The following is a 15,117-nucleotide window of genomic DNA, read 5'->3' as shown; positions in this document are numbered from 1 at the left end:
ACCCTGGGAGACAAAGGAGAGGATGATAGCTCCACCTTGTGCCAGGGGTCACGGCCCAGTGCATTTGGGAAATCTTAAGAAAGAAATTGTCATTTGCACTGAGCCTGGACAACTTGAAGGTCAAATAATACGTAGTTGGTCAGGTGGACAGGAGAAGAAAAAAATTCAACAAAAGGAATTACAAGAGCAAAGTCACTCTTATAAGCTATCTATTTGCATTTCAAAAGCCAGACCTGTTGTCTTCAAATATGTCTTTAAAATAATTTAAATGTCTCATTTATTTTTGAACAGAGGCCTTGAACTAACTCTAAACTCAGAAAATGATTTACCTGGTCGCAGACAATGAAGAAAACAGTCAAATTTGTTAAAAGAAAAAGTTTGACTGACACTTCTCTATTTACAACTGACCATAGTATGTTTAAAGGATAAAACAGCCTATATTTTATTGCTATTGATTTGTATGTCTATTGATTCTTATTTTAAACTTTAACAGTTCTAAGAAGTAGGAAAGTAGAGAATAAGTGAGATCTCCTGAATCAAAATTATGATGGTAAATACATTCTTGTTTCCTCCACCCCCTAGATTTAATGGCCTTTACGCCCCACCAGTTTCTACTCAGTGCTTGCACATGTGTGGGATGTACAAACAGTTCCGTGGTCATACTGTACACGGCACAGCTGCCACCAGACCATGTGGATCCCCCAATTCTGACCGTCCTGGATTCTAGAACTATATCCGTACAGTAAGTAGAAATGTTGTCACTGTCACACACTGGTTCATGCAAGAATCCCAGTGAGTTCAATCAAGGGAAGGGTTTGTGACATAAAATTAATTTTATTGTGATTAAATGCATAGAGGTGATTAGTTCAGTGGTTCTGGGAACCTTTGATTATCACTTGCCAACTTAATTTCCATTTTGTCTTTATGCAATCAGGCTGAGCTACACATGTATGCAGATTCTGTGCAAACTTCAATAAGGGAAAAACTGACCACTTACTTACCTTGGGCTTTTTATATGTGAGGCATTATTTGCAATGTTTTGGAATTAGAGAGCACAATTATATTTCTTCTTCTTTTTTTTTTTTTTTTTTTTTTTTTTTTTTTTTGCGGTACGCGGGCCTCTCACTGCTGTGGCCTCTCCTGTTACGGAGCACAGGCTCCGGACGCGCAGGCTCAGCGGCCATGGCTCACAGGCCCAGCCGCTCCACGGCATGTGGGATCTTCCCGGACCGGGGCACGAACCCGTGTCCCCTGCATCGGCAGGCGGACTCTCAACCACTGCGCCACCAGGGAAGCCCATATTTCTTCTTTTTGATTACAAACTAAGACTATCTTGTTCCCCAGCATTTGAAGTCGGAAAGAAGCTTTCGCATATTGGCACGTTCAGATTATTTTTGATATTACTGATCCATTTGCTAATACGTGAGGTACAAGGTATATTGCAGTACTGAATTAAAACTCAATAGACCTCTCTTCCCACTAGCTAATACTTGTTTACTTTCATCGCTCTTGGTCTCTGTTTTCTCATCGGTAAAAGAGTTTGAACTGAAGAAATTATGATATTCATTTAAGCTGAAAAACACTGTGATTTATATCCCATTGTTCCAGGTCTATACTCTTCCATTGGCTTTCACAGCGTCCCAAGCTGAGCCCACTTTATTTACCTTAAAAGATTTCCCACTATGATAATTATTTCTCAATTTACCAATTTCTGTCTGTTCCATGACTTGTCCTACTCATTCCCACTGACACTTTGTAACCCTCATCTGGAGTATTTTTCCTTCTGCCTACCAATTCCCATCCATCTATCAAGTATACAGTCGTATGTATCCAGGCAGTGTGTCACCTCATTCAAGAAGTCTTATCTGAGTACTTCAGCCTTTCCAATCTCAGCTTTTCTTCTATAGTTGCATATTACCTCTGTGTTAGATTGCTGCATTTCTCAAGACAATTGTGGCTTGAAAATTATGCAATTATCTCTCCCTCTCATTTCTCAGAAGTTCTCAGTACTTTTCCCAATTTTTGTTCTATGGCTTAAGCTCAAAATCAAGTGCTCACTCATACATTTTTGTATTATTAGCTAATTAAAAATATAAATAACTAGAGAGCAGGTACTATGTCATATTTTTATACCATTCAGAATAGACATTTAATGACTACTTGGGTTTTATAAGTGAATCACTTTTGAGCTCTCAGTGTGTTTCTTTACAGTGGCATAAATCCAAGTTCATATGTGTCTTTTAAAAATCCCGCACATTTCAGATTGGACTTGAAGGTATGATGATAATAATGCTATATTTTTTCATTCCCAGGTGGAAACAACCAAGAAAAGTAAACGGAATTCTAGAGCGCTATATACTATATATTTCAAATCACACGCATGATTTTACAATTTGGGATGTCATCTATAATAGTACAGAACTTTTTCAGGATCATGTGCTGCAGTACCTTTTTCCTGGTAATAAATACTTCGTCAAGCTGGGAGTAAGTTCACTTTACTTTTATCAGTTTCTCTGTCCCCATCGTTCCCCTTGCTGCTTCCCTTTCTTTTGTCTCATCTTCTCTCCATGCCTCACTTAAAAACAAAACAAAACAAAATTCTCTTGTATTGCTATTTACACTGAAATCTCACTTCAAATACAAAGTGAAAATTCTGCTGATCTGATACCTACATATTTATTTTAGATTATGCCAAACAATAGAATAACCATCTGAATCAGTAGGTTTTTCCAAATCTAATTTGGGATTATCAGAAATTATTTCTTTTTTATTGTCTGTAGAATGTCATAATTGTTGAGGGCTTTTTAGAAAATGCTTGGATTAACAAAGTTATTTCCCCATGGGGCTTGTATTCATTTGAAAAGCAATGTGCAGTATGAAAATATAGGTCTTATATTTTTAAATGAAGGTTTAAATGACCCCCAAATATTCTTGATTATTATTATACCCTGGTTTACATTACACTTCTGTCTCAAAAGAACAGTCACTTAATAAAACCCTAGAATCAACACGGTTTAGACAGGCGATAGCATTTTTTAATGCAAAATAGCACGTTTACACAAAGGTCTTTTAAAAGACCTTGATATTACTGTGGAATTTATACTCAGTAGATCCTTTTGTTTTTTGATGAAATATAATCTTTTTTAAGTTTAATAGCACATCTGAAAATAACTGAATATAAACATGAGATTGTCCCTATTTGTTTTAAACACACTCTTCATTTTATAGTAATACCTATATAAGGATATTTGCTTTGATAAATGCCATAGAAAATATTCTGCTCTTGATTATGAATAAATTTACATTTATGTAGACACTGTGTATGCATTCATTTCACTTAACATGCTCTTGAATGCTCTAAATATTATACCACAAGAAAATAAACTACATTCAACTGTTGCTGTCTGACCTGACACCATCAAACAAGGGCAATGAGACAATGTTAAAAATCCTGTTCAGAACTGGCTTCATGTGCCTAGGTGTTCAGCACGCAGATGGGTTTCTGAATTACTTACCTTTATTACCCAAGATATAAGAAGTGTATGAACTTGCTTTTCAAAAGCTAATACAGAAATCCACACTATTTTCAAAACAGTGGTGATATCAAAATAAGAAAAGTCCCTATGGTTTAGAAGCAACTAAAATTAAACAGAAATTGTGTTGCTCTTGGTTTGGATTAGAAGGAAGCAGAGGATAGGAGACAAATTTCTACTTCCAAGGCGATTTTTAGGCTATTCTGCGCAGTCAATGAAAATTCACCTGAATCTTCTATGTTTTATAAATCTGTAATACCTTGAAAAATAAATACCACTAGATTGGGAGTCTGCTCTCTTGACTTTTAATTCAGATTTTGCCACTAACTGAATGACCTAAGACACATTCACTTAACTGCACTGAGTCTTAGGTTCTTCAAGCCTAAAAGTAAGACTTTGAATTAAATGATTTTTAATGTCTCTTTGAGCCCTAAAATTCTATGATGCTAAAAAGGTGACCCCAAATAATATTTTGTGAAGTCGAAGGAGACCTGTCAGCCACTGAATGATGTTGGTGCAAGATGTCATAAAGACGTGGACGTCTTTGTCCCAACTCTTGTTAGGGAAGTAAATTTGCTCATATTATTTTTGATTTCACTGTATTTGTTAGGGCAGAAAATACACTGATACATCTTCAGGAAGTATTCAACTAAAAGGTTTTTTACTTTAACTCTGTTAACCCATAAATTTAATGAACCAGAACGTTTTAGGTTCATCTTGGTTAATTGAGGAACTCGTGTATATTTACAGTTTCAACATAATAACTGGCTTTCAAGGTCATGAGATTAATAGGTGGAGATCAGGTTCTCAGCCACGTGGAGTTGCCTCTTAGCATGCTAAGTGCTAAGGAACAAAACTTACAGATAACAAAGCATTTAGGCAGGCATTAGAGAAAAATACATGGGCATTCCATGTGATTTACTCCAGACTGGAGCAGGTGTGTTACTTCATGTGGTTTCGTGTAATTTCCCCTGTTGCCTGCATTAGAAACTCCTAAAGGGTAGAGACTGCATATATCGGCGGAGTTAAACAAGGTGTCCGGAAACTGGAAGCTCGCAAACAGTTCTTGAAAGAATGAATGAATGAGTGAACACTGAGTACATTTATTTCATAAAGAATCTGAGACTTCCGACGTGAATCAAATAACTTGCTGTAAAATGTCAGAGTTAGGGACTGTGTGGTTCAAAATACGAGCTCTTTGTCCTAGAAGAAACAGTATAATATTTTGTTCCACTCAACAAATGGTATTGCAAAGTGTGGTAGCTCCTGGTTAAGATAATAAGCCAGCAATTAAATAAGGAAGCTTGTAAGACAGGTATTGAGATATGTATGGTTTGATAATATTCATATTACTTTGATAGTTTGATAAATTCATATTAAAAATATTCACATTTGCCTCTTGATGAATGTTAAGTATATTTCCTGGAAAGGTTCTTGGAACTGATGAGCTTTAAATTTTCTAAAGATCATTTCTAGATAACATGGCCTTGTTCTTTTTCTTCATACTTTAAAAACATGCTGCATTCTTAACATCATCAGACGCTACTTATCTGAAAACAACCTCTTAGAAAAGAGAATCCTAGTTTTAGATGTTCTTAATAGTCATGATTTCAAAAATAATTGATACGCTTTTATTAGTTATGCATTTTACTGTACCAAAATTGAATCTCTTATTTGGACCGGTTACTCATCACTTCAGGGTGGTAGTATGACTCCTCAGTTTAAAACAGTATATTTGTAATTGATAAAAGCTATACCCAGAAGCAACTTTAAGAACATTTATTACCTTATTGAAGGAACTAAGATACTCACCCCACTCACCTAGCGCCTCTAAATGCATACAAAAAGAACGTGGGAAAAAAAGAACAAAATAAAATATCTTGCAGGTAATTCTGTTGTTTCAGCAACTCCTTTGTAAATTCGGGTTCATTTACAAGGAAAATTCTCTCATAAACTCCTTGGACCCTTAAAAGGCTTTTTATCAAGTTGCTAGTTTATGGGTCTTCCATGACACACCCCAACAAACAGTCCTTCCAAACCAGAGGATGTCTTTATTTATTCCAGAATTCCCCATCCCATAAAATTCTCAAAACGAAGTAAATTTTAATTCACGCTCTGTTTTAAAAAATACATAGTGAAATGTCACATAGTACATACAGTATTTCTCTGGGAGAGATGGCGGGGGGAATTCTTAGGCCACAAATAAGAAAAACAATAGTGACAAAGAGACTATTAGAATTACATCCCAGTGTGGTTTGAGTTTCAGCATAACATGCTGCAACATTTTTTCCCTCCTAAGGAAAAAAAAGTCTATGAAATGCCAGTGGATGGATTTATCTGTCTCTAAGGACTGGAAAGTATGCTCCTTTGAGCATTTTCCTTCGATAATTCAGCTGTCTCACACAGCCTCTTTTCCTGCCACGTTTTCTGGTGGACTTTTAGCACGTTGGAAATTTTTTTTTTTTTAATTCTTCTGTTTTAACGTTCAGGTAGTTATTTCTTGGGCTAATAGCAACATGTCCTAGGGCTTCGAATCAGGAGCTCAATTGATTTCTCCTTATTTGCCAAGATTCTGTTCTCAGGAGGAGTATGGTTTATCTCTTACAGAGATATGCACCTGCCACAGCTGAGCATTAGAGGAAACCCGCAGAGGTTAATTAGGTCCCCAATCTTAATGCAGTTTCATGCCCAGGCCACAGTTTAGCCCATCTGAAACTTGCTTACGCTGAGAAATTATCCTGAAGACATGGGTTACTGTTGTCTTCTTACAATAAGAGGTAAAATTGATCTCCGAGTCTACGGACCATTTATTGTTACTTAGAGGGAAGAATTTGAAGCTCTTTTGCAGCAACTTTACAAGTAGTATACTTCAGTATAAGAAAATACCTTTAAAATCAGTCAGCTTTCTTCTATCTTTAGGAAAAAGAATACTAACTGCTCTAAGTATCAAAAGGTCATTCCTTCAGTATCAAACTGGAAAGCTTGGTACAGGCCCGAAAAAATAGAGAGGGCTTTCGGTGTTTTACTATTAGTCATATCTACCTTCCATGAAAATGAACTGAATAACTGCCTGCCTTTTACATGGTCCTAGGATTTCGCTTCATTTGCTTAATGCTCGTGGTAAAGTTTAGTGCTTTTTGAAAGATCTTTACATCTTATTGTGTAAATTACAGTTGTAACTTAAAAAGGTACTGAGCAAAGCTTTAGCGTCGTTTTCAAATAGCTGCGTTATATAAAGACAGAATTGCTGATATTTACTAGCAGACATAGGCTGGAAAAACTGTGTGCATGTCTCAATTTCCTGGAGAAGTGCTTATCTCATATGTTAGGTAGGGGTGATATTTTCCTCACATGCTGAAACATTTATTTGGAATTGTTGGCAGTTTATGATGGAAATGTACACAGAAGTTTCTGAATATCCCTAATATCCATGAATCCATTTCTGGAACCCTCCCTCCTTTGGGAATTTGGGGGTTCTGTGAGCATTTTAAGTTTGTTGGCCACGTATTGAAGCTCAGTTCCCCCGGCACGTAAGTAAATGACTTGACCCTTAAAGCCAATGAACGTTCACTCAACAACTGCTTTGTTGTCAATTTATGAGAAATATTGTTTTATTCCATTTCACATTGTGTTCTACTTTAAACGTATTGCTCACGCTACAGTAAGTAGAAAGCGATTATATTTTCTGTGTTCTTTTTTTTTTTTCTAGAAATCACTTGTTTTGTCCTGAAGTAGTCTTCAATCTCTAGTACTTTTCTCATATGGTGTACACAGTTGTGTGTGTGTGTGTGTGTGTGTGTGTGTGTGTGTGTTTAATTCATTCGAAGAACCTTTGTGTGAGGATAATTTCATCGTGGCTATTCACACAGTCAATATATGCCCCATCTCTAGGCTCTAACTTAGGACGTATTCATAATCCATATATTCTTTCATTCTGGGTTATTGCTTGATCGTTGGAGATGGATGTCTCGTGTCCTAAAAAGCAAACAAATTAAATGTCAAACCTCAGCAATGAAACAAATTTATTTGGGGGGTGGAAGGTTAAAAAAGAGAGCATTATTTTAAAGGACCTGGAACTCTTTATGGTGAACTCTCTTTCTTCAATGCTCATCTAAACTTTGGGGCCCCAAAGTGAAATGGGCTCTTTTTGTCTCTCTGTCCAGGCTTGCACCGGGGGTGGATGCACGGTGAGTGAGGCCAGCCAGGCCCTGACTGAGGAGAGGGCCCCCGAAGGCGTGCCAGCCCCCAAAGTGCACCCGGATTCACCTCACTCCTTTAACATCTCCTGGACTGAGCCTGAATATCCAAATGGTAAGTGAACTCTTTTAGCCTCAAGTTAAAAAGATGATTAGCAAAGGTAAATTAATATTCTAAATGGCAGCTTATATGTGGTGCTTAATTTTTAATGATCATTTTAGCACATAAAATACCTGAGATAGTATCATTGTCTGTAGTTTAGGAGATTGTGGTTTTTAAGTTAACATACAATTTTGGTGGCTCAAAAGTGCTCCCTTTTGATAGTTCTTATGTACTGCATCTTATGGTTTAATATGTTCTGGGAGAGGTGAAGAGAACAAACCGGGATTCCCAAGAATGGCCTTGTGAGAGTGACATTATATTTTCCATGACTTTTTGTTTTTGACTGTTATTCATTCTTTCTTAGAGAAGTAGGGAGATAGAAAGTTCGTACACATACTGTATTTCAAACTGCTTTTGCTTTAATAAGTTTATCTTAAAAGGGACCATTTGGAACTCTGTATTTTTAATATGTTATTTATAAATAGTTCAGCATGCATACATTAAATATATATTCATTTATTCTTGTTTAACTTGAAATGGATTGTATATATTTCTAAGTGATATGTGTATATATCACATATATATGTGTATATATACACATATATATATGTCTTTGAACAGTTTAGAGAGTTAGGTTAGCCAGTTAAAGTTTGCTAAAATAAAATCTTATAAAGAATTTGTAGTAACTTGGGACAGAAATTGCTTTATTCATTTACTGGAAATATCTTTAAGTTCCATATAACATAGTGTCATTTTTCCACACTGGTCAAGCTTACATCACATCAAATTTTGTTCCCCTTTAAGACAAATATCAAGAAGACTTTTAATATCATAGAAACTGTTTTAGGAAACTCATTACTGAAAACTGAAATGGCCTCTTTTAGCATAGCCAGAAAGAATGAAAGAAGAAGAATTACAATTTTATTAGTTTGTCTTATGTTTACTATGATATTAATTACTCCAGTCATCTCATTTTAATTAAACTTTTGGCAAATGCATGAGATATATTTGAGGTAAGGGAGAGTGATCTAGTAATTACAGTGAGTGATTATCTCTGCTATTGAAGTTATCCCTGAACTATTACAAATTTCCTAGTAAAAAATAAATGGATAGCTATTTGATACTTAAACAGTCAACAATCTTGTCATACTTTGTGCTCCACAAAGGAACCTAGTCTGTAGGTGGCAATGAAAATGCGAATGATTTATTTCAGTTGGATTGCTCTTAACTGCTGTTACATGATTTGTTTAGTAGACATTTCCCTTCATCCTAATCAGTAGTTGTAACTATAACTGCCCCCAGAATCCTAGGTGGACGAAAGAAATACTTTCGACATTTCAAAGAATCTTTGTGTATTATGTGTTATATATTTACAAGCAGCTTTAAAATATATTCATTGAACCATAAGAATTTGGGAGATTTAGAAGATAGGTGTTAACACGTTCATTTATTCTAAAGTCTTGTGTCTAATCACATCAGAGTTTTCAGAATTTTTACTGTGGGGCAATGGTTAGACATTTTTTAAGTAGTAGTTTCATTAAAAAAAAAAAAAACTTTCTTCTCTTCATTACTTCTCTCTCCACTTTCCTCAGATACTCCAGTGTTCAGTTTCTATCCTCCATTGCCTAGAGGAGGATCTGATCGTTGGATGTTTATCTTGTCGCTTCATCTGTTTTCAAAGCTCCCATACTTCCCTCTAAAAACCCAAAGAATAAAGTCCAGATTCTTTAGTCAGGCATTCACACCAGCCCCAACTTGTGACTCGATCTGCATTGCCATAGCCTTGTAACACACTTTCCTTTTTAGCCTCCTGAAATACTTACGGCTTGGTGCAGGGTTGAAAACATGGGTATGGAGTCAAATAGGCCTAGAGTCAAATCTTATCTCTGATGAGCAGTAACTGTGTTACTCTGGAAAATTTACTAAATGCCATGAACCCCAGTTTCCTTGGATTATAAAATTGGAGTTAACGATCCCTACCATCTCTCCAAATCTAACTCATTCCTCAGGACTAAATGTTAAGCCTCTTATTTTATGAAATCATTTCACTCTTTCTTGAGTGTAAGTCAAGCTTCCTCTCTTCTCTTGACCATATATCCTCTTCCTATGCCATCATCATGACACGTACTTCATTCATCCTTGGCCCAAATTTATTTGGGTACATGTCAAACATGCCCACCAGATGATAAGGACCACAAATCATTTATTTCTCTTTTCCTTCATGGAGCCTAACTCAGTGGAGTAGTTTCTGCTGATACCTAATAATACTTAATTTATTTAGTTGTGTCTTGTGAAAATTTCATTCAGTCATTAGTGTATATATTGTAGAGTCCTGACTCTTTAATGATACCAACAGAGAGGATAGAAGTAGTTACAGGCCAGATCCTGGGATATGTTTGTTTGACATGTATTTGTTTCTGAAATATATTTGTTCAGCTGTGTGGGGTCTGGGACTAGGTGGTTTTTTTTTTGGAGTTTGGATTTTGCATTTGACTTAAGAATTTTTAATTTTCTCTTCTTGAGTATGCCTAGTTCGAATTTAATGGAACTAGGCCCATATTACAGTACAGCTGCACTGTGGTTGCTTTCTAATTTCTGAATATGCTGAGGAAGAGTAATACAATTGGAAAATAAGATAGGTTTCAGCCTTATATTACTACAGATACCCTTTCAAATGATTTTAAATTGTGTTTCTCAAACATATCTGATTATTAGAACCATCTTGGGAGCACTGATTAAAGGAGTAGATTCTAGTGCTCCAACCAAAGACCTGAATAATATCCCATTGACTTGGTTACCATCAAAAGAAGCAACCTGAGGATTGGGAATGTCTTCCCTCTGGGTCTTTATTAAGATGTAGCCGGTCCAGAGGTATTTACACATTTAGACTGTCGTATTCTGTAAGGGGTACTGATTGTCTGGTTTTGTACACTCTAGGCTCCAAAATCTTGACTCTTAGTCAGCTATATACATAAAGGATTATTTCATTAGGACCTTAAAAACATGAGAAAAAAATGTTGAGAAACAGTAAACCCATTTTCTATAAGAAGTATTTCCAAATGCATACCTAGATGTGACAAAATATGAAAGGTATAAAAGGTTCATATATAAATATCCACTTGTTGCCTATCAAGCAATTGGTAACCTGTAGCCAGCATGGTATAGGAAACAGGCTCTCTGCTTTATAACTGATTCGGATTTAAACTATCAGCTCCTACTCATTAAACTTGGGATAATCTTTTTTTTTTTAATTTTTTTTTTAATTTATTTTTGGCTGTGTTGGGTCTTCGTTGCTGCATGTGGGCTTTCTCTAGTTGTGGCGAGCGGGGGCTGCTCTTCGTTGCGATGCGCAGGCTTCTCATTGCGGTGGCTTCTCTTGTTGCAGGGAGTCTGGGGATACTCTTTGCCCAGGGGCTAGGAGCTTGGCCTCTTGGTTTCCGATTCCTCTCTTTCCTTTGTTCCCCAACCTGCTCCTGCCCCACAGCTTGTGCTGGGTAGCTTGTTCTTTGCTTCAGGACATGCTTCACATGCTCAGAGAATTTCTCCTGTTCTAGCATCTTTTGTTCAATGCTGTACCAGCAGCTCTAGTGCCTGACACATAATCGGTGCTCAATTAAAAATATGTTGATTATCACTGTCAAAAAAAGAAAAACACACAGAAAATAACAAGTGCTGGAGAGGACGTAGAGAAACTAGAATCCCTGTGCGTCGGTGGTGGGAATGCAAAATGGTGCAGCTGTTATGGGAAACAGTATGGAAAAATCTTCAAAACATTAAAAATAGAATTACTACATGATCCAGCAATCCCACTTCTGGGTATTTATCCAGAAGAAGTGAAAACAGGATCTTGAAGAGATATTTGTGCACCCATGTTCATTGCAGAGTTATTCACAATAAGCAAGAGATGGAAGCAACCCAAATGTCCATGGATAAATGAATGGATAAACTAAATGTTGTATATGTATACAATGGAATATTATTCTGTTAGACCTGCGCGGTCTCCTAGGAGTTTCGACTCGCCCAGGAAACAACAAGAGTCGGAAGTCGATGCAAAACGCAAGAGGTTTATTGAAGGCCGGTGCACCGGGGTTCCTTGGTCCTCACGCAGGAGGTCGAAGAAGGAACCTTTTTGGGCGCGAATATGTCAGTTTTATAGGTTGCCACTTCCCTGTATGTAAATTATAGATTTGGTTGTGTTCTCCTGCTGATTGGTCCCGGCTTAGCCTCGGACCAGAGAGGGAACTTATCCCCAACTGTCTGATTGGTCTTTGACAGACACCTATTTTGTTTATCTCCCTCCTTCTCCCCAGCTGCCTGATTGGTCTTTGACAGACACCTATTTTGTTTATCTCCCTCCTTCTCCCCAGCTGCCTGATTGGTCTTTGATAGACACCTATTTTGTTTATCTCCCTCCTTCTCCCCAGCTGCCTGATTGGTCTTTGATAGACACCTATTTTGTTTATCTCCCTCCTTCTCGGGAGGGGGCCGGACATCCTGGAAATTCACCCATTGTCTAAGAAGCCCCTATTGTCTGGAGAGTTCTTAATCATTAGCTGGAACAATGTCCCTCGAGTCCCACATTTCCCCCTTTTTCTTGTGACTATTGATTCCAATCATGGAATCTCAACCTTCTGTTCGTAAACTTTGGTACTGTTGTCTTAACATTAGAACTTGTACAGTACTGATACGTTCTCTAATAAATGCTATCAAGCGATTTAGAACACATGGTCCAAAAGTTAAAATCAACAATAAAATAATAAGAGGTCCCAACAGAGTAGAGATTAAGGTGGTAAACCAGGGGGACTTATCAAACCATGATTGAAACCATCCTTTTTCGTTTTCTCTCTCCCTTTGCCTGTTATCTAAACGTTCTCTTAGTTTATCCATGGTTTTGGTAATGGTTCCTGAATGATCAATATAGAAGCAACATTCTTTTTTTAGAGCGGCGCATAATCCCCCTTCTTTAAGAAACAGCAAATCTAGGCCTCTTCTATTCTGCAACACCATTTCTGAAAGTGAGGTGAGTGATTCTTTTAGTTGAGTTATGGAACTTTCTAATGCTCGAAGGTCGATGTCTACAGCCTGTCTTAAACTTGCATAATACTGGGGTTGTTGTATGAGGGCTGTGGTTCCTGTTCCTATCCCGGCAGATATTCTTAGTCCTAGAAGGACAGCCAGTGTGAGGGTTACAGGTTTTCTCTTCCTTCTTGTTTTTCCCTCGTATTCATCTAAGAAGGACGAATCTGAATGATAGATAAGTCTAGGAACTAATTGCACTAGCACACAAAAATCAGCTGAATTGTTGAGAACCTCTAGAGAGACACAAGGGGTGAGCCCCGTGTTACATGCCCACCATCCATCTTGGGGAGGTACAAGATATCCCGAGCCTGAAGGGAGGCTGAAATCATGACAAAGGTGTCGATGGGACTGGGGAGGTGTTCCTATACAAGTACCATTTCCAGAAACCGAAGACAGAGTTAATTTACTGTTCCCTTTCTGTTTCCATCGACAATGGTCCGGGGAGCCGACATTAGTATAATTAGAACTATATCCTATAGCATCATAATAAGGGGGAGGGGCAGCATAACAGAGCCAACATGATTTTGTAGCCTCCGGGTTTGTAGCATTAAGGACCGTAAAGGCTGCCTGCACCAAAGAAAGCATCCTATCCTGAGGAGTCCCAGGCTTAACTGTGGGTTCTTTGGATCCAGAGGTTTCATTAGTCTCATTCTTTGTTGACGTAGTTGAAGGGGCCGGGGGAAGCAAAGGGGGGCCAAGTACGGGATTTGGGCCTATTGATATAGGAGCAGGGGTCTCAATCTTTAGCTTAAGGGTCATTAATATTCCCAAATCATATCTATTCTTGTAAAATCTAATGCCCCATGAGTGGCCATTTACCCATTTTTTATCTCTTTTTCCAGGATTACTAAAGGAAATCTTGAGGGGGTGGCACCATCCTGAACATTCGGGGGCGACGGGTCGGGGACCCCTATAAGAAGTATGAGTGTAGTTGGCTGTTACTGTAATAAAATCTCAAGTTGAGGTGGGTCTCCAATAAGTATCTCCTGTGGTTTCACATCCCCAGTTTTGGCAATATAAATTTTCAGTTCCCCCACATTTATAATTCAGGGATCGGGGGCGATGGAACCCGGGGCATACATAGAAGGAGAGGGTTCTGAGCCAACTTCTTCGGACCTGGTTTTTACAACCCTCTCCGGAGTAATCAGCTTTAGTTAGAAGTTGGGACGGAGCATTATGCTGATCATAATAACTCTCTAGATCCCAATAGGGAGCTCCTATGGCCAGTTTACAGACATCAGGAAAAAGGTCTGGCCACCAGGTCCAGGGAGGGGCAGTATGGCTAATGGACCAGGTTATATCTCCAGTTTGAGAAATTACCTGCCAAGTTAGACGTTGGGGCAGGTGAGGGCTAAAATCACTTACAGTCAGTAAAGGCAGTAAAACCAAAATTATAAGTCTTAGGTTCGTAGAAGCTTGAGTTTGAGCGGGTTGTCGGTTCTTTGGGCCCGCCATCCTGATGATGCCGCCGCTGGTGCAGCTTTCACGTGTGAAGCATGGATCCAGGCAGCGATGCCGTCCACTTTTATGGCCGTTGGGGTGGTTAGGAGGACGGTGTATGGTCCTTTCCATCGAGGTTCCAACGTCTGGGTTCGATGCCGACGGACGTATACGGAGTCTCCGACTTGGAAAGGATGAGTTTCTCCCGGTGTTCCCGGTTGGTAGGCCTTGGCGAGTTGGGACCATATTTCTTTCTGGACCAATTGGAGTCCCAGTAGCCTAGCATATAAGTCAGTGTTATTTTGGCAATCAGGTTTTATTTTTTTTCCTAAAGTGAGGAGGGGAGGCGGGGCACCATATAATATTTCAAAAGGAGTAAGATGGTATCGGGAAGGTGTATTTCTAACCCGGAATAGGGCCAATGGAAGGAGCACCGTCCAATCGGTACCGCCAGTCTCCAAGGACAATTTAGTTAGGGTCTCTTTTAGAGTCCTATTCATTCTTTCTACCTGACCTGAACTCTGGGGTCTATAGGCACAATGTAATTTCCAATCAGTCCCCAAATATCTGGCCACATCCTGACTTACCTGGGCGACGAAGGCTGGACTATTATCAGACCCTATTACCTTTGGTGCTCCAAATCGAGGAAAAATTTCTTCTAAAATCTTCTTGGCTACTACAGCAGCTGTTTTTTTCTTTGTTGGGAAAGCCTCTATCCATCCTGAAAAAGTGTCTACAAAAACTAAAAGGTATTTATTACCGTACC

At 38.3% G+C, this 15,117-nt stretch overlaps 1 protein-coding gene across 1 annotated transcript in view; it reads left to right on the top strand.

The window, feature by feature from the left end:
* The window catches only part of USH2A (usherin), a 785,755-nt gene that overhangs the window by 384,710 nt on the left and 385,928 nt on the right, over window positions 1–15,117 (top strand). The window contains exons 32-34 of the mRNA XM_079900731.1: window positions 583–742; window positions 2,313–2,484; window positions 7,697–7,844. Coding sequence (XP_079756857.1) covers window positions 583–742; window positions 2,313–2,484; window positions 7,697–7,844 — 480 coding nt within the window. The remainder of the gene's footprint in view (window positions 1–582; window positions 743–2,312; window positions 2,485–7,696; window positions 7,845–15,117) is intronic.

The sequence above is a fragment of the Stenella coeruleoalba genome (assembly GCF_951394435.1).
Source record: "Stenella coeruleoalba genome assembly, chromosome: 1".
In the NCBI taxonomy this organism is placed as follows: domain Eukaryota; kingdom Metazoa; phylum Chordata; class Mammalia; order Artiodactyla; family Delphinidae; genus Stenella; species Stenella coeruleoalba.
Note: the sequence above shows the minus strand (reverse complement) of the source record. Positions and strands in the feature narration are given on the sequence as shown.